The sequence below is a fragment of the Vanellus vanellus genome (genome assembly GCF_965231255.1).
Source record: "Vanellus vanellus genome assembly, chromosome: 19".
NCBI classification, from domain to species: Eukaryota; Metazoa; Chordata; class Aves; order Charadriiformes; family Charadriidae; genus Vanellus; species Vanellus vanellus.
The window spans coordinates 783336-803516 of NC_138924.1; the positions used below are offsets into that span (position 1 = coordinate 783336).

General features: G+C 59.1%; 1 protein-coding gene across 1 annotated transcript in view; it reads right to left on the reverse strand.

Annotated features, from left to right (window-relative positions):
• TSPOAP1 (TSPO associated protein 1) overlaps positions 1-8493 on the reverse strand; it is a gene marked incomplete at both ends in the record, with an annotated part of 67681 nt that extends 59188 nt beyond the window's left edge. The window contains one exon of the mRNA XM_082493071.1: positions 8158-8493. Within this exon, the coding sequence (XP_082349197.1) occupies positions 8158-8493 (336 nt within the window). The remainder of the gene's footprint in view (positions 1-8157) is intronic.
• Between the last annotated feature and the right edge of the window lie 11688 nt (positions 8494-20181).

A 20181-nucleotide genomic window follows, 5' to 3' on the forward strand; every position in this document is an offset into this window, starting at 1 on the left:
GAAACTACACCCGCTCTCCTGCTACCTTGGATATATTAAACCCACCGCTCCTCCTTCCTTTGAAATCGTTGTCACCAAGCCTCCACCATGTCAAAGCCCTTTAGCTGTTCGTTCCAGCCGACTTTGGTAATCAGTTTCCTTAACTTCTCGATCCGCACCACTTGGAAATGAAACCTGTCACTGCCAATCCATTTTCTCCCCTTCCATCCAGTTTCAAGGGAATCGGCTCCCTCACGGAACAAAGTTATTTTCCACAGGCTGCTCTTCTGCAGTGCCCTCTCTGCGTGTCAAAAGCAAGACAAAAATAGCATCACCTCCTGTTCGGTCAGTGAGCGAGAGCAAAACCCCCCCCGCTGCCGGCACAGCCAGCCCGCCCCGCGCCGCGGCGAGCATCATCCCAGCGGGGGGAAAAGGGGATATTTTTGTTAAAGGTACGGGAGAAGTAAGACTCGGATGCAGTCGCGGTTACTCTGCCACTCCTTTGAGAGGCGGTCTGTGTCCTTGCTCTGCTTCCCTCATTTTGCCCTGGGGTTCCTGGTTTCAGACACAAACATCTCTGTTCTTCCGTTGACTCCATGGCACTTCCCCACCAGCTCCTCACCCTGCGCGGTGCCAAATTCCCATTTCCATGAGTCAGCATTTTCTCCTGCTGCCCATCCCTCTTCCAGCCTACTACTTGCCCGTATTTATGCCATTTCCTCATTTATCTGATTTTTATCACCCCATGTAACAAATTCACGGAAGAAAAAATCCATCCGAGGCTATTAACTTCAAAGATACTGCCTCCAGCATGGGGAGTGCTGGAGCCACAAATTGCAAGATATTAAGAGGATATTCAGGGGAACATTCGCTCTATATTCGCTCCTCCTTACGCTTTCCCCAGGCGTCCTCTCCTGCACACCCTCTGACCACTGCCAGCTCTGCATTTGTTCCTCACAGTGTGTTTAAAATGAGATATGCAGCTAAAATTGGAGTCTCACGAATTTGGGTCCTCTCTATCTTTAAAGCCTCTTATGAAAGCACCATCATTGATCCCAGGAAAACAAACCCAGTCACTCCAGGAGGAGAAAAATCAGCTCGGTAGCCCTGATCACCCTGGCTTGGCTGTCCTTTGATGAGCTCAGCTTCTCCAGCCTCCCCAACCAGGGAGAAATTAATGTTCCTGCAAAACTGAGACAAGGAGGAATGTGAGTGGAAAATAAACTCCCAGGGCAGAGGCACAGCGTCAGCGCTCCAAAATCTGAGGCTGCAGCCGGGTCCAGCGTGCAATGCGGCACGATTTCTCATCTTTAACAGCAAATCCAAAATACAAGAGGTTTTGCAAGCAGACGAGAGAAAATGACACTGACATACCACCCGGCTGCTGGAAAGGCGGCTCTGAACCCCTCCTGACGTACTGCGCGCGCGCGTCTTCATCTTTCACAATCAGACATAAACCGGGGCAGCCAGTTGAGAGGGACGGAAGATTTGGAGAAACCCTTTCCTTTCCCCCAAGGCCGGCACAGAGCCCAGCGCAGACCCACAGCAAGTGGGTCTTGGGGATGGACCCAGCGGGGACCCTCGCATGGGAAAGGTCCTGCTCGGGGTGGAGGTGCTCATCTGGCCGAACAACTGCTGGTGCCGTCAGTGCTCCATCTGCTCCTCGCCCCGCTCTCCAGCGCGGTACGGAGACCTCTAAGCCGTACTCCTTCCAGCTGCCCTTACCTGCCTAAAGCAGGAGCACGACAAGGCGTGCGTGGCCCCGGAACAGGCTTTCTCCAGCTGTGACCCGACCTCCCTCCACGTTAAACGCGAATCGTTTTGCACACCCAGGACGCATTCAGCCAGAAGCCGCAGCTGATGCTTGCTGGGACGTGATCTATCTTGGTTACCAGATGACCTTGGCTGTGCCAAGCAAACTCCTCCTCACGCACGACAACAACATCACCTTCCTGCCTCGGGTCACTCTGTGACCCCTGGGCACCCCTCTGTTCCCTGGAGGGTCTTTTCCCACCTTGTGTGAAAGATGTCTGCGTTTCGTAGGACGAGAAACACGTCCAAAGCCCGTTCTACCAACAGCTTTAACACTGATCTATCAGCTTCTCCCTTGTCTCTTATCAGCTTCCAGAAAGATTTGGCGTAGCCCCACTCCGGTGGAGCAGGACTGTGCTCTGTCCCCACCACAGTCAGGGGACACTAACGGCATCCCTGTTTCATCGCGTGGCTTGGAAATCTATGAAAACCAGGCTATAGACCGTAAACCCCAGTTTGGTTGTAAAATTCAGGCGCCCCATCAGGAGCCAAGACAGCCAAGCCTCCTGTTTCCCCCACTGGAGATTTTTTGGGGGGCTGCTGAGCAAGTCCTTGAATCTGCAGAGAAGTGGGCTCAAGCAACAGTATTTCCACTAGAAAAACGCAAAACGTAGAAGAAGTGGGAAGTAAACGTGTTAACATCTTTGGTGCAAACACAGAAAGACTTCGCAACCTCTGCTTCTTGCATACTCATGCCCGTTGCCAATCATTTGAGCCAAGACGTGGGTATTGGCTCCCTATAGAAATTGTTGGGGCTTTTTGTTGTTCAGGTCTGACCAAAGGTCAGGTCCCAGCGCTGCAGGCTCAGGCAACAGGCAGCCCCGAGGTCTTCAGGGAGCATCTGGACTCTCTTTCTGGATGCCATGTGATAGATAATTCTAAGCTTGTAAGCATGAAAAACAAAACAAAACAAAACAGAAAAAAAAAAAACCAACCAAAACATACACACACACAAAAAAAACCTGGGCAAGAATGATAAAATTTAGCTCTTTCCAGGTTTGGTATTTTGATGGCTGGAGTGGGGACGATTGTTCCCTGATATCTCATCTTTCTTGTAACAGAAACCCTAATCCAAAGAAACACTCCCGAGAAAGGAGTGAGACTTTGGTACTGACGGATGCGCTTGGGAACAAAGTGCCTGTCCACAGCGAGTGGCCCCGGGCTGTGTCAGGGCTTCACCCTGGAAAGCCACCGAGCTGCAGCTCAGTAAATCCCCTGCCCATAGAGGCGGCACTGCCCTCTAACGCGATCATGGCTTGAAAAGTCAACGCTGGGGGTCCTTCCCATGTCAGAGCCTCAGCAACTGTATTTGTGGTCTCACCAGTTTGGTTTGATTGAGCGGGGAGACTGGGGTACCTACCATGGTCAGCTCTGAAGAGACACGTGTTCTCTTCTACCTTGGGAGATACGGCAGGGAGCTGGGCCGGCAGATTTTGTAGGCACAGCTCAGCTTTTGCCCAGATATCCGCTCCACAGTTCTCCCCCGCCTCTACCTGTTTTCCAAATTACTTGCAGTTTCCCAGGGGCCAAGAGCACCTTTTCTGCTTGGGTCACGTTGACCTAAAACCTGTTCTAATTGCCCAGGCGTCGGAAATGGCGTTCCTTGCACCCCTCGGTAAAGCAAGAACTCATTTGGGGCAATTATAGGATTTTGTCCTGGAATGAGAAGCCCCAAATCTCCAATGGCTTTAACAAGTAGCTAAGAGATGGAGGGAAAAAAATCATCCCCTTGCACCACTCGTGAGAGCCAGAGGTGCTGCTCAGTGGTCAGCAAAGAAGTGTGAACGGCAAGAGCAGCACAAGACTTACAAACCGATGCCCAAAAGGGTATTTTCCCAGAACTGCTAAGCAGATGGCTGGGATGCAGGAAGCCTGCGCTCGCAGCAGCAGCAGGAGGGCAACAAGGCTGCCGGCATCGCACATGCCCGTTCCCTTCATGTTATTCCAGCGGGAAGGAAGACGACAGCCATAGGACACCCAAAACGAGGAAGCGAAGGCATTGGCAAGTCCGCTCACCAAAAATTTTGAGAGGGTGAAACAAGAAAGATGCTAAGGCGAAAGATCACGGTGTAGCGATGGCCAACACCCAGATGGTGTGACAGCCCCGTCCCAAAACGTCGTCACCAGTCCAGAGGGGCCAAGGACATGGTGAGGAGGCAATGGCTGGTGTCCCTCGTCCTCCATGTCCCACACAAGTGACCTGGCCAAGCCATTTGGACATGTCTTTGTATGGAGTAGGAGCTTACTAAGAAAGACTGTTAAAACGAAAATTACCTTCCCCTCCGTACAGTCTCACTTTGTGTTTTCTTCCATTCATTCCTACAAATAAAGTCGCACCGGCTCTTTGTGGCAGGCGGCTCTCTGAGGTTGGCCGTACAGTCGTAGGGCTTGCCGGAAACAGCACTTAAGGTATTTGCATGAGGCTGAGCGTCGCCAAGACAAGAAAAATTAATTTACTCGGATTTTGAGCAAGATGGAGTATGATCTTTTGCTAATTGGGATTGTAGGAAATGGTGTCTGTAACAGCCAGAACTGGCTTCATTGCCCAGGAAGACTTTCTCACCCTAGTGCCATCTTTTATTCTGCTGACCTACTCTTTCTAGTCAAGGGTACAGCTCTACGCACCCTCAGACATTAAATTAAGTTTTCCGTCTTTGCCAATGGAAAATCTGAAGCTCTCAGAATGCCACAAATTCCTGCAGAAGGCACTGAGCTTGTTGTCAAATGCAGCTTGGCCTGAACACTTGGCATGGAGGACCTTTACCAGCATTTTATGATTCTTGCTGTATCTATGCTTTGTGTTATCAAGACCCACTGGGAGCAACTGGTTCTTTTGTGGATATTTAAATTCCTACTGACTGGGGGGCTCCTTGGTTTAAGCGTTTTCATTTGGGTTTTACAGGGTTAATGAATATCCTCAGCTCCATCTGACCTCAGGGGAAGCTGAGGCTTGGCGTTTAAGAAATTCAGATCCAAAGCAACCTCTTGAGATTAAGAAATAGTCACGACAGCCAACCCCGAGCACCCTCGCTGGGCTGCTTCCTTGTGCAGCTCATGGGATGCCCGAACAGGGACGTGGTCAGCTGCTGAGCTTATCCCTTCTATAAGTGCAGCTGGGGAGGGGGGGGAGGGGGGGGGCGAGTGATCCTGGGAGTGAAGGGTGCAGGGAATATGCCAAAATTGAATGACTTTGCCCCTCTCCCCTCGACCAATTTAGGGGATCAGGAGAGATCCTTCACTTCAGCAACCCATCCTCAAGCCACCCCGGGTTTCCAGGTCCAAAGCAGATCCCATTGGAGCAGCATCCCATAAGAGAGATGCAGACAACTGAGCCCTTGTGGGAAGTGCTCTAAAATCCGTCTGACAGCATTATGGGAACTTTCTAATTTCCAGCCAGGCTGTGTCTGTGCCACTTTAACCCCATTCTTCCTACACAGGCAGCGTTTTTCTCCTTCTCTGATTCTCATTATTCTGATTGGGATCCTACACCTGCAGTGCCTGGAGATTCTCAGCAGGAAAGTAACTTCTTCCCTCCCGTGTCCACGCAGAAATTTTGGAAGGCAAAACCAGAGCGATTTCAAAGACCCAGGACCAAGAATACGTTTATGACAGCAAGCCCCCAGGTAGCATTATTCAGTGGTAACACGGTGGGACACGTTCCTCTGCGGAGGAGCTCGGAAACCCTGGGGTTGCAGGATGCCGAGGCACACAGCAAACGGGTGGGAAGACACGGGCACAAGTCGCAACAAGGGAATTTCCCACCAGACTTACGGAGAACATTCCTCTTTACGAGAGTGCTGCAGCTTCAGGACAGCGTGGTGGGATCCCAGCCCTAGGAGATATTCCACCCTCGCCTGGTCAGGCCCTGAGCAACATCCTCCCGCTCTGGAGACAGCCCTGCTCGGGGCAAGGGGCTGGGCAGGAGGGTCCAGGTGTGTCCCCCCAACCCACCTCTCTAACTCCAGCGATCCCTTTCCAGCTCCCAAATGGGAGAAAGGCAACAACTCTCCACCCTCTGCACTCAGCAACGAAACTGAGATTAACTTGACCTACAGACAGTCTTAACATCTGCCCAGAGAGTGTCCCCGAGGGAATGGCAGAGCAATAGTGGGGGAGGCTGGGACGCACGGCAAGAGCTTCATCATAAAATCAACGTCTTTAATCAACCCTGTCAGCGACGAGCCCTCAGGAGGCTTTTCCCCGCACTAGGAGATCACTCCCTGGAGGCAGCCGTCCTGTTTGCATAATGCAGCGCTGACATCCCAAGGACAGATGTCCCAAGGGAAGCCCAGCTCCGGCAGCAGGACACGCGGTGGTGCTCGTCCCAGCCTGGCCAGGAAGAGCCGTGCTTTTGGAGGGGAGCTATGTTAGCGTCCCCTCGTCCCCAGCGGTAACACGGCACCTTGCTCCCGAGGAAGTGGGTTTGGGGATGTGGCTTCCGCAGCCCGGCAGCACCGGCGCTTGCTCTGCCAGGGACAGCAGCGCTGAGCTCCCTCCGGGCTCTGAACTGGAAGCCTTTCGCTTCACTAAAGACACTTGACTTCAGGAAGAAATGATGGATTTTTTTTTTTTTTTTTTCCCCAGGAAAAGACAAGTTAGCCTTTCTGTGGATCAACATCAATGTTAAGGATGGTACCACCAGTACCACCACAGTAACACCACGGCACTACTATGGCACTGTCACAGTACAGCACAGTACCACCAGGTGCCACAGTACCATTGCTCTGATACCATCATGGCACCATCAGTACCACCAAGTACCACCGTGATGCTGCCCCTGTATACTGGTACGTAACGATACTGCCATGGTGCTGCCACAGCCCCATGGGAGTGGGAAGGGAAATATTAGTCCCACACCAAGCCGGGAGCCTCCAGGATCATGGGGAAGCGCTCAAAGCAGCCCAAGGGCCGAGGGAAGCAGAATGGCAGGTTGCTCAGCAGTCCCCACTGCAAGAAACCGAGCGGGGTCCTCACCCCCTCCACCACCACCCGTGTGCCCAGATGGTTCACGGGGAACCCACTGCAGGGATCAGCTGGAGCTGGGTGCATGGCCTCCACCCCACAAGATGCTGTTTGGGTGCTGGAGCACCCACAAACTCCCCTTTGCTGCAGCAACCTGCCCCCCTGCCGCTCCCAGCCGTCCCACCTGGGTCCCCCACCAAGACAGGGCGCCCACCCCCTCCCTCGCCAGCCAATTCTGGAGAGAGGACAGTAAGTTTGGCGCAACCAATTTGACTCTCAGGATGGGTGGAAAGGGGGGTGGGGGTGGGAGCAGAAATGCTTCCCACTCTGCCGCCCCTTTTTTTGGGCTGGGATGCTTCTGGAACAGCCAGGGGCTGTGGGCAGGGGCAGACCGAGGAGTGGATGGTTAAATGTGGTGTTTCCCTAAGCACCACCATCAACAGCCCTTCCTAAAAGACACATAAGAAACTGTGCTACAGTGAAACCATTTTCTCTCTCTCGGTGGGATTCCAGCGGCTCCGTTTCTGCCGTGGGCTGCTCCAGGCTGCTCTCCAGCCGGGCGCAGGAGCGCAGCGCAGGCTTGGCTCAAAAACCTCCTCCTAAACCCTGAGCAGCACTGCTCAGCTCTTCTCCCTCGTACACAAGACGAACAGGCCAAGAGCTTATTCCTCCCCTGTTTTAAAAGCACCGCGGAGCTACCCCAGACCCCAGGGGATCCCAGGAAGGTGCCTGATTTTACCCATGGGAAAGGAGGACAAGCTGTCCTAAGCAGGATAAGCTGATGAACTTTTCGTGGCCTGGATCGAGGAGGTGAGACTCTGAGGGAGTCTTTTGGGCTGTTTTTAGAGCTGTGCAAAGGGGCCGGGCATTGTGTTACCTCGAGGTGCCCCAGTGCTGTCTGCAGGGATGGGTTCCCCCTGCAGTGCAGGTGCCGAAGCCCTCCGGGGCTGCCCTGGGTGCAGAGGGGACCCTCTGGAAGGGGGTGGCAGTGAATCATGTCCCCACCACTACCTGCAGAGCCATTGACACTGCCGGAGCGAGGAGACGCCGCAGGGACGGCTCAGCCTTTGCTGGTGCGGGGGCTGTGTCTGCACCAGGTGGGCTCTGCCCAGCGCTGGCCCCGTCAGGGGTCTGGCGAGACCCCGACCCAGCTCCGGCACCAGCCAAGGGAGAGGCAGCTGGAAATCCCTGCGGAAGGGCAGCAGCTCCTTCTCTCGCATGCCCGTGCGTGACGGCGGCTCTGGCAGCTCCCGGCCCCACGGGGGAGGTTTTGTGGGTGGCTCAGCCATGGCCGAGCGCAGCTATTTCCCATGCCCGTCTCGTACCAAGGTGACATCTTCCCTGACGCCTCTCCTCCCAAAACGCACCCTCCTGCCAGCAACCGCACCCCGGCAGCCGCCTTACCTGGGGAGGTCTGTCTGTCCGGTCACGTCCGAGCCCGTCCATCGCTCGCAGCGGCCTAACGAGCTCCGGTGCGGACCGAACCCGCTGGGGGTCCGGAGGAGGGCCACGGAGGGTCCCTGGGGACTCTTCCTGGGCCTGGCATGCTCCGGTCCCCTCCGGCCCTGGGGACAGCTGGCAGCTCACCCTGTCGCCGTCACCCCCCACGCCTTCACGCGTGTCCAGCTCCGGGCAGGCGGAGGTGGCGGGGACGGCGTGGCCCGCTACCGGGGCACCGCTCTGCCCCGCTGCCCGCTGCGGCGGGTCGGCGCTGGGCACCCCCCGCTGCGGCTCCTGCATGGCTGGTGGGGGGCGTCGGGCTCACCCGGTAGCGGCGAGGGCTCCCCGTGGTAGCGGCAACCGGCAAGGGAACCCCGAAGGCATCAGAGCCGCGGCGGAGGGAGCAACCCGGGCCGCGCTCCCTCCCGGCGGGGACGGAGGCGGCGGCAGCGGCGGCAGCAGCATCCCTGCGCCGGGGGAGGCTCCATCCCCGCCTGGATCCGCCGGCTCGGCGGGAGGGCGGCTGCCGCCCCCCCCCCCCCCCCCCCCCCGCTCCCTCCCTCCCTCCTTCCCTCCCTCCCTCCTTCCCTCCCTCCCTCCACCCCCTACAAAGGCTGCTGCCCGCTGCCCTCAGCCCCCCGCCGCCCCCGGCTCCATGCCCGCCGCCCGCCCGGGCCGGGATGCCGTAGCGGAGGGGCCGAGGGAGCTGCCGGCCCCTCACCGTGGCTTCGGGCAGCCCCCGGCGCAGACGCTGCCGAGTCATCAATATTAAGCCGGGGCCGTGCACCCCCGGGGGGGGGGGGGGGGACACCGCGCCGCGCCCCCGGGCCGCCAATAGCGGCGGCTCCGCCGGTTTCCATGGCAACGGTGCGGGAATGGGGGTTGCTGCCTATTGATGAGGCGGGGGGGGGGGGGGATGCGGCAGCGGGGCGGGGGGGGGGGGGGAAGCATCACCCCTTCGCACCCCGGGGTCAGGGTCCATCGGAGCCCCGCGGTCCCCCGCAGCCCACCGGGGAGGGGGGGGGGGGGGGGGGGTCAGCACCCGGCGCAGGGCGAGCGAGGCTGCTCCCGGAGTAGCCAGCGGGTTTTTGCCCCCTTCCCTCCCGCTCGCATGACCGATGGGCACACCAAGGGGCAGCTCGGCTCTGCCCCGGGGGATGCTTGCACATTGGGGGGCCAGCAAAACCTCAGCCCCCCATCCACACGACCCACTGGAGACAACCCGCTGCCCAAAACGCAGGCTGCGGCGTGCCCAGGGTAAGGGCTTGGGGTGGGCAAGAGGCAGAGGGTGGTGTGAGCAGAGGGGGGGGGGGGGTGGTGGTGATACAGAATCATAGAATGGTTCGGGTTGGAAAGGAACTTGAAGATCATCTCGCTCCGAGCCCCCTGCCATGGGCAGGGACACCTCCCGCCAGCCCGGGTTGCTCAAAATACGCTGCAGGGAGACGGACGCCCGCAGCACAACGCTACAGCGAAGAGGGGCACCGGCGTCTCCGAGCACACGCAGAGCAGGCGGACGCGCGTTCTGTCTCTCTCTGCCCACTCCCTGCATCTGTGAGGAAGATCATCTCATTCATCAGGCTGCACGGTGCTCTGGGGAAAGCCACCAGGCCACCCTGGGGGACATCTGGGGGACGTCCTTGCTCCCCAGCCCCGTTCAAAGCTTGACCCACTGCAGGGCCAGGTTTGATGACCCCAAAACCAAGAGGGGTGGCACAGGCCTCCTACCACTGCTGAGCTGCTGGGGCCAGATCCTGCCTCCCCCATCCTTGGGTGAAGCAGCAACTCCCAGTCCCACTGCTGGGGCTGGGGACAGCGTTTGGCATTTCACAGTGCGTTGTTCCCTTTGTGGTCACAGCTCCTGCTCAGGAGAGCCTGATCCAGGCCTCCTGCTCCAGGGAGGTACCACACAGGGGGTCTTCCGTGCCGCTTTCAGACACCGCTTTGTGAGCACCTCCTTTGAGAGCTTTGTCAGCACATCCAGATGTGTGCGGTGCAGATGTGTCAGCTCTTGAAACGGATGCCTTTGGCTATGTGTCACCTCTGCCTGAGCGGAGACGGCGCAAGGCAAATCACCGCTAAGACAGTTATTGCTCACCGCCGACTGCAAAGGGTGCAGATGACCCACTTAGATGGAGTCCTGCGCTGTGGGGGGTCACCACCGGGTCTGACAGTCTCGCAGTGCGCAGGAGCCTGCCGTCCCACCCAAGTCCCAGATCTCCGAGCCATCACTCTTTAAGGAGTACATGTGCATGGGGGGTGGGGGAGAAGCACCAAACTGGTGACGAGCAGCGAATGCAGCCAACAGACCAGAGGGAAGATTCCAGACAATTGATCCCACCTTCCTGCATTTTCTGGTACTTGTGTACCTTCAAAACACCAACTCAAGTGTCTCCTTCCCCTCCAGGAACAGCTCAGAATGAGTTCCACCACCTCCCACTGCTGGGATCCCCCCGGTCCCTGCCCATGACTGTTTCCACCCCCCCAGGGAGACACCGGGCAGGATCTCCGGGTGCTGCACAGGCGTGGAACGAGGCCCAGGAACTTCACAGCTCGCTGACAAGACAGAACAAGCGCGTTTAATTAGCAGGAGGCAAGAGCCAGCAGTGGGAAGGGAAATGCAGCACTGATAAGATCGCGCGGTTGCGAGCGGCGCGCACGCCGCTCACAGCGCAGCCTCCTTGGAAACCCTGCTCCGGCACGTCCTGTCTTGTGCTTCCACTGCTGTGTGCTGCTCACGGTCTCTGCTCATCTCCTCTGGGACGTGCCACCACCACGGCCCCCTGGGCAGCTTTCTGCTTCTCCCACGCACCGGCGCCAGACCGACGTGGCTCCATGGCACTCCCAGGACCTGCTACCCTGGAGGACGAGGGGATGGGGGCAACCTCCTGGGCCAACCTGGGCTCAATTTTGGATCTCCCACAGCCTTCACTGAAGGCCCGGGATGGGATGTCCACACACCTCCCACCACCAGCCCCGGGGAGAGAATGTCTCCTGGGCCCTTGAAGGTGGGAAGCTGGAGATGATCTTTCACACCTTGGCCAGTCTACAGCTATTTATCTGGCTGAGTAAGCCATGGCTGCAGACCACCCTTGGAAAGGAGTGAAGAGGAATTCATCTGGGCTATTAAACAAAGACTCTGTGGTTCAGGGGGTGTCTGAGCTAAAAGTCAATGAATTCTTCAGGAGAGCTACGAGGGTCCTCCAGGTGACCAGGGATCTGCTGTGGGGCTGTGCTCCCTATAGAGGAGATGCGCCAAAGCACTCCCCAGGGAGACCCTTGAAGCTCTCCCACAACAGGGGAAACCACAGGCTGGGGGAAAAGAGGTGATGATATACAGCAAACAATGAAAAATGGGTGATAATGGAGAAGACGGTGACATGGATCAGCACTCACGGGCACCTCCAGATTGAGGTGACCGGTGGGTGGGTGGCAACCCCTTTCCACCTTCTTTCTGGCAGATCCCAGGGGATGGCATCAGCGAGACGGCCCCTCCTGCCTCGGTGCATGAGGGTGACAGCAGGAACACGCAGTGACACCAGTGGGCACCTGCTCTCCCAGGGGAGTCCATCAGCTCCCACTTCCCACCTCCCTGCACCCACCCCGTGGCCAAGGTTTGCTCTGGCACGTCCCAGAGGAGGAGATGCGAGTGGCCATGTTGCCCACACTTCGCTCTTCCCCCCGATCCTGCCACCCCCAGCAGCACACGGCCGCTGGTGGGACCATGCCGTGGAGCAGTGTGGGGACCGAACCCCGGGAAGAAAAGCGGATGTGATGTGCCGGCCCTGCTGGGGGTCACGGTGCAGCCCCAGACATGGTGGCCAGGCACAACGTGGGGTGGAAACACCATTACATGCACCGGGGCTGGTGCGGGAGAGACTGGCTCTTACCCTGGACACCAGCAGATCCTGGCCGGGCGGCTGTCGGTGCCTACAGCCCTCCCCAGAGCCCCCCCCCCAACAGCCCTGGGATGGGCACCCGCACCCTCCACAGCACCCAGAGGGGTCCCGGCCCCAGCCCCTGCCCTGCTCAGGGCCTTTCGGGGTGTGCAGAGGGACGGGGGACCGCGCCGCCCGCCCGCCCTTTGGCGTCCAACAGGGGCAAGGATGAACCAGCTGAGGTCCTTTGGAGACCAGGAGCTTACCCCAATAGGGAGAGGCCACGTTTCTTTGTGGGAACCTGTCAAAATGCATTCAGGACAGAGGGAGGGCACTCAAAAATGGGCTCCTTGTTTTGTTGTTTTTTATAAAAAAAAAAAAAAAAAAAAGAAAAAAAGAAAAAAATACCAGTTTCTGTTTTGCTGCTCTCAGCAAGAAACAAGTTTCCAAACGTCTCTCCCGGCAGTGAAGGCTGAGTGGCTGTAATGTTCGTAACCGCAATAGTCCTTGACCAAAACCATTCGGTATTTATCCTTCCTAACACTTGAATATTCATTATTTGGGGGTGAACTTTCAAAACTTTTGCATGTTAAAAAATTGGGTTTGCTTTTCCCTTCCAGCGCGCAGCAAAGCGAAAGCTGCTCGGGGCGGTTTGCGCTGACTGCTTGAGGGTTTTTTTTAATCCCCTTTTTCATTTTTACTGTTTAAAAACTTGCCTCCTTGTGACCATGACGACAGTTTTGATTTGATTTTTTTTTTTTTTTTTTTCCTTCCGCATCCCCTTCGAACAGTCACAAAACCAGGGAACGTGGGAAAGCCGAGACAGCGAAGAGAAGCAAAACACCCCAGTCCTTTCTGGCCAGCCCGGGGAGGGGTCAAAGTGAAAGAAAAATACCCCAAACTCAATCGAAACACCCACCAACGCTCCTGAGCCCAGCACAAGAAGTTTTACAAAATGACGAAACTTTCCATTAACAGGTGGGCTCAAAAAAAAAAAAAGGAAAAAAAAATGTGCATTTTTAATATAGTTTTTACTACTATTTTTAGATGCCCTCTCCCACGGGCAGGAGATGGGGAGTCAAAGCCAAGGGTGAAGGTGCCTGGAGGGGTTCAGGAGCTGATGTTTGGGGAACAGGGACCCTCCTCTTGCATCCCTGGAAGCTGGGTTGGTTTTAGACACCCCCCCAGTTAGGGACAGGCCAGGGGTGTGTGGCTGGTGGGACCACAGGAGGGTCTCTTTGCTCCACGTGGCCTCATGACCATGGCCAGGGCTGCCGCAGGACACAGCAGCTTTGCCGGTGAGCTTTGGGGGACAGAATGTGAGACCCCCCCTGTCAATGGGCTGAGATTTGCCAGTTCCTCTGGAGCTATTTCCACCACCCCCACCCATGGTCCCCCCACGGTTCCCCCAGGGCTTTAAACATGGAGTCCAGCAGCACGCAAGCTCGTGGTGCCACTGTGGGGGAACCTCGCTGCCCGCGGCCCTGGGCACGGCAAGTGTCTCTTCCCCGGTTTTGCATTTCCCAGGAATAGAATAAAAAAGTCCACGAGTCAATGCTGACAGAGTTTTATTTAGCAGCCCCCTCGCCCCGCGGCACCCAGCCATCATTCGGCAGCACAAAGCCACCCGGGACCCCCCCTCCGCCTCCCACCTCTCCCCCCATTGCACGTGGCTGCCACTGCCCAGCTCTTCCCAGGGCTTCGCCACGCGGAAAATGAAGATGGAGGGCGAGAGGAAATGGGAATTGGGGTCTTTGCTACCTACCTGGCCTCCCAGCGTGGGCCCCTCCGCCGCGCACGTGGGGCACTGAGCCACGCGTCCACTCTTCCCCACGTGGCCGGTCCCCAGGTGCCAGAGGGACAGCGGGGACGAGCAGAACATCGGCAGCCTGGGGAGGGTGGCGGTGCCCATGGGATGTGTGGCCGAGCGCGGGCACCCTCCCGTGAGCCGGGCACCCTCTGCTCTCGGACCGCGCGCAACTTCTGATGGGCACGTGGGTCGCAGCGGTGCTCTCTTCTCCGTAGCCCACAGTACACTCATCCATAAAGTAGGAAACACTACACCCTGCAGTGCTGTTTAGTAGTGCTTTCTACTTTATGGGTGACTGCACTGTCTCTCAGTCGGTGTCCGGCAGTTGTTCTCCTCCGGCGAAGTGCTCGCTTCCACCCGCGCGGGGCCACCTCCCGCACCCCACGTGGCCCGGCCATGGGGCCACCTTCGGCACCAGCATGGCCAGGGGCACAAATTGCAGGGCTGGTCTTGCCCTGGGGTCAGAGAACCTCTGCCAGCATCACCGCCCCCTCGGGGAGCCGTGCCAGGCATGGGGGACATCCTCGTCACCACGGGGGAGATCCTGCCTTGTGCTCTCTCGTCTCCCCTAAACCCCCATCCTGGGCACAGGGGACATCCTCACCTTGTCCCCATGGGTGAGACCCTACCTCATACACCATCATCTCATCTCGAGCCCTATCCTGGGCACAAGGGACATCCTCGCCTTGTCCCCAAAGCCAGGAAGCCACCTAATACCCAATCCAGGTCATAGAGGTCAGCTTTGACTTGTCCCCAAAGGAAGGACCCCACCGCAGAGCCCATTCTGGTCATAGGATCAAGCTTGTCCCCCAAGGAGGGTCTCCACCTAATACTTCATCCTCATCATAGGAGACCGCTTTGGCTTGTCTCCAAAGTGGAGCACCCAACCTCAGACCCCATCCTGGTCACAGGGAACCCAATTACATTGACCCTGCTGATGGAGACCCCACCTCAAACCCCATTGTCCCTTCTTAGACCTCATCCTGGGCACAGAGTATGTGTTTGTTTGGCCCGCATGGGGGGATACCCCGTCCTACTCACAGAGGACCCCCTTGCCTTGTCCCCATCGGGGAGATCCCACCTTGAACTCCCTCATTGCCCTTCAAACCCCATCCTGGTCTCAGAAGACCCTCTCGCCTGGATCCCAAGGGTGAGATCTCGCCTCAAACTCCATCATTGTCCCTCAAATCCCATCTGCGTCACAGAGGCCCCCCCTTGCCATGTCCCCATGAGGGAACCCCACCTAAACGACACCCTGATCACAGAGGACTCCTTTGCCTTGTCCCCGTGGTGGGGAGTCTGTGGCAAATTCTAGCCGTGTGACGGGGACCCCTTGCGTTGCCTTGTCCCCATGGTGGAGACCTCAGCTAAATGCCACTCTGGTCACAGAGGACTCTTTCCCCTTGTCCCCATGGTGGGGATCCTCTGGCAAACCCCATCCCCATCACCCTTAAAATGTTCCCGTGGAGGAACCCCACTTCATCCCCCCACCCTTTACCGAAGACCCCCTTGTCCCATCCCCCTGCTGCTGAAGCCACAGGAGCTCCGTGGCCTGGGGCTCCCCATGGGACCCCACCTCACCCCATCTGCCAGCCACACGGAGACCCTTTCCATACCCCCATGGCACGGCGGGCCACATGGTGGGGGTCACCCGGACGTCCCCACGCCCAAGGCCACGCAGACCCCAGCCCCGCCAGCCTCACCTCACCTGCCCCGCCAGCCTCCACGTCCACCCGGTCCTGTCCCCGCTGCCACCAAAACCCCCCTGGGTGGCACTTCTGCTTCGGGCACTTTCCGCCTCCACCCGCCCGCCAGCGCAGCGCCTCCTCCCCCCGCGCCGCCCCGCTGCGCCCCGCTCCCCGGCATGAGGGGGGGCACTCCCTTACCTGCCATCAGCCCCCGGCACCCACTGCCCCCATCGCGGTGGGATTGGGGCCGCAGCCGCCGGCACCCCAGGAGACCCCATGCTGCTCCTCGAGCGCCATGTGGGTGCCTCAGATGGGTCCCCCCATTACCGAGTTGGGGCGTGGGTGGCCCATGCTGGGTGCTGATGGCCCACGCCACGTGATGGTGACCCGCGCTGGGTGATGGTGGCCCACTCTGGGTGCCGATGGCCCATGCTGCATGATGGTGGCCCATGCTGGGTGCTGGTGGTGCATGCCAGATGCCGGTGGCCCATGCCGGGTGCCGTTGGCGCGTGCTGAGTGCCGGGTGCTGGATGGGGTGATGGTGGTGGCCGGGGAGCAATGAGCCCCTGCGGGGAGCGGGGCCGCTTTTAACCCCATCCTGCCCACGTGGCCCCGACCACAGGAAGAGCCGTAGCTGCTGAGGAGATAACGGTGCACAGTCCCACCCAGCGCCACCCCGCAGCCCGACCACAGCCGGCCCAGCCGTGAGGCGAGGGGCGGCCACCGCCGAGCGCCGGAAGCACCGGGGGCCGTTGCAGAGCACAGCCGGTTACGCTCTCCTGGGCTTCGCTGCTGAGAGCGACAAACATGTTTGTGCCAAAAAAAAAAAAAAAAAAAAAAAAAAAAAAGAAAGAATTAAGAAAAAAAAAAAAGGGCTGTTTGCACAGGGTGACAGTAACTGAATCCACCCCTCCACCCCCCCGCCCCCAAGGCTGTGTGGGGGCCAGGATGGCTGCGCGCCTCCACCGTGTCCCCTCGCCCCGTCCTGGTGGTGGGACCTGCACAGGAGTGAGATGTTCCTGACCATGGAGAGAGCTTAAGGAGGGGCCGGCAGGCCGTGGCGGGGGGGTCTGCAGGATTTGGGGTGCTGCCCGGTGGTAGGGGTGAAGCCGGCGGGGACGCGGGTGCCAGTGGGCTGCAAGGCCTAAACCTGCTCTTTAGGAAACGAGTTGCCCAAGAGACCTCCTGGAGCCTCCCACCCGCTCGGCGCTCTGCAACACCAGACTTCCCCCGGCCCCGGGCAGCTGTAACGGCTGAGCGGGACGTGAGGCCCCCGGGAAGAAAGCCGAAAGCCGGGTTTGCAGGGTTGGCAGGCCCGGGTCGCAATGGCCGTCTCTGCCCGATGGCAGCGGGGCTGGAGCAGCCGCGGGGACAGCACAGCCGTTTGCACGGCCAGCACCGCGCTGCGTGCTGGAAACACGCCCTGCCCCAGCGCCGGGTGAAACTGCCCGTCAAACTAGATTAAAAACTATGAGCTGAACCCCCAAAAGTGACTGTAAATGAGACCACGTCGCTCTGTGCCGTGGTTTTCATGCGGCTCTGCAAAAGGCTCTTCTTTAGGCCAAAGTGATTCACTCTTTACATCGATAAACTGGATGGAAATGTGAGAAAAAAAAAAAAGAAAAAAAAAAAAGACCAACCTACTGGTGAGGTTTGCAGAAGGCAGGGGGAGAGCAAAGTCAAAAATAACCGAGCAGTGGCACAGTGATTTGACCTGGGCAGCACGTGCGCTGATGGCAGCGGGTAGAAGGGACAATGGCGGAGAGGGAGTTGGTCGGAAAACTCTTTCCAAACCAAGGTTGAACTACTCAGGGAGTTTCACCAGGAAAAAAAAAAAACAACCAAAACAAAGAAAGGCTGGAGAGAGCCCATCTGCCTGCTCAACCAGCCCCCTCCAGCCCCTAGAGGGCTGGCCTGGCTCCCATCGCTGGTCCCATGCCCATCTCCATCCCTTGTGGGCACCAGGCTGGGGACATCGCGCTCCCTGCGGCCGGTGAGAAATTCATCAGGGAAATCTAAGCAGCCATGGGTGATGTCTCCACAGGGACCGTTTGGCGGCTGATGCAGCTCCCACGCAGGAGAGCATCCCTCTGCCTCGCCGGAGCCATGTGGTGAGCAGCTCCTTGCCGGCAGCGGAGGCCACCACGTGCGCAGCTGGTCCCACGTGGAGCTGGGCTGGGCCAGGTGCCTCCTGGGGTCCCCGAATGAGCCCTCCTGGGGACACCTGAAATGTAGTGAGCAGATAGTTCTTGATCCAAAGACCCCTGTGGAGACAGCGCCCAGCACTGTCGGCCATCTCAGTGCTGTGGGACGGTCCCCAGCGGCGGTGGGTGCCATCATGGGGGGGGGGGGGGGCAGAGTGGCACAGGGCAATTGCGCTCTTACAGTGAAGCTGAGGAGCCTTTTTGGGGGCAGACAGGGGGAGCTTTGGTCCCAGAGGTGCTGCTGAGGGACTTTTCCCCGTGCTCTGGGGTCGAGACCACGTTTCTTGCAGCGTGCCTTGCTCCGACGACAAGCCGTCCCCTGGGGCGTACAGAGTGCCGGGCGGCAGGGGGTGGCGGTGAGGAGCTAGGCCTCACTCGGCCATTTACAGACTATCACAAGTTTTGGAGAGAAAAAGTCCGTTTAACTCTAACCGTGTCGCAAAACGAGATGAAGATGTGTTTCCTAACAGAGGCAGCTGAGCGAGACCGCACCGGAGCCGGTGGAGGGAAAGATGTCAGGGGGAGGGCGAAGCACGTGGCCGGTGCCGGGGGACGCTGCGGGGACCACAGCGGGGAAGGAGCAGTGCCCTCCCGAAACAGGGCTGTGCAGCAGCGCGCTGCTGCCTGCATCCCGCCGGGTGCTGAGGAGCCGTGCGGGAGGGCCGCAGGCGCCGTCCCGGCAGGGAAGTGGGGGAGGCGATGCTTCCTCTTTCCTTGGCCCAGCACGGATGGGGGGACATGACATTTTGGGTGTCCCGAGCTGGTTTCCTTCTGCCATCCACGGCCACCCGCCGCCGCCTGCGCTGCCTCTCGGAAAGGAGGAAATCAGCAGATCTGGTTCCTCGGGCTCAGACGAGGACGTCTGAAAGTCTCCAACTGATGATGAACTTACCGCATCCCCCGGCCATTGGCTAATTTTACCGACTGGCAAACGAGGCTGCGAGAATTTCTACCCCAGCCCTCGGCCCCCCGTCGCTGGTGCTGCTCCGCTCAGCACGCCCGGCTAAAATAGCTCCCAAAGGGCTGAGAGCACAGAGGCTTTTTTTGGGGGGGGTTGGGGGAGGCTGAAATAGCTGCGTTTCCTCTCCCGGGGACCTCGTGAGAGCATCTGGTCCCCAGCGCTCCCCAGGCCCCTCTCCGCACCCTGCTCGATGTCACCTGGGGACTTGCTGATGGACCCCCCCGGGGTGCTGGTGCTGCTACTCCCCAACCCAAACCGTCTCCCACCGTGGCACCGCTCCCCCGGGCTCTTCCCTCCCCTCGTCCCGGGGCACCCAGATGCGGGTCGGACGCCCGCAGCACCCCCGTGCACCCATGGGTGCCACCCAGCCTTTGCTCTGTACTGAGCACCGAGGGCGCGTTGCCGCCGCCGCCGCCACCCCCCGGGACCGCGACTCCCCGCGGCACACGAGCTGTTGCGTTTCCAGTAACTCTCCCAGTATCGGCCAGCGCAGGGCAGCGGGAGCGGGGGGCTCGGGGGGCGGCAGCGCCGCCGGCCCACGGGCAGGGGGAAGGGCCCTTGTCGGGCGGTGCAGCCCGGGCGCTGCGAAAGCGCTGATATTTCTTATCGCGCCTTGCAGCAACTTCCCCTCCTCGCCTGCGGTCACGGCGCTCGCTGCGCGCAGGGGAAGTGGCGGCCAGGCCGGCTGCCTTCGGCCTGCGCCGTGTTTAAAGGGGACGAACTCCCACCGGCGCCCGCTCTGTGCCGGGGGCAGACAGCCGCCCACTGCCCAGCCGTGCCCGCCTGGCTCCCATCTACCCGGCGCCGCGTGGGCCTGAGAGCTGTGCTGGTGGGAGTGGAGGAGGAAGAGGACAGGGGTGGTCTCACCCAAAGTCTCCCTGAGTCCCCTCTGCTGCCCTGGGGCCAGTGGGAAAGGGGGCTTGCTAGCCACTGGGTCCAGAGCCACCATGGCACAGAGTCAGCCAGTGGCATCTTTCAGCCACCATTGTGCCAGACCCCAACAGAACTGTGCCCCAGTCATGTCACTGTTAACACTGAAGCCTAATGACTGTGTTCCCAACGCAAGCCACCTCTGAGAACAGGGGACAGAGGCTCAGGGATGGGCACAGCCCACTCTGCTTTGCAGCACAAGGGGGGTGGCCTCAAAAAAGACCCCTGGGACAGAGGGCTCCGACCTGGCAATGCTCCTGGAGAGCGCGGGGAGGGCTTCCACTGCACCAGAAAACATCAAGGGTGCCAAAACCACCTCCCGAGAGCTTTTTATATGGGCAGAGCATCGATCCCCGCCGTCCTGCCGGGCACAACGGGGCACAAGGAAGAACTGCAGCACCTGTGGCATGGCCGAGCGCCCGCCTCTGCGCCCAAAAGAGAGGGGCTGCCCGCAGGGCTGCGCTCGGGGTGAGCCCCCTCGGGCTGAGCCACGTTTCCCCATCGGGCAGCGGGATGC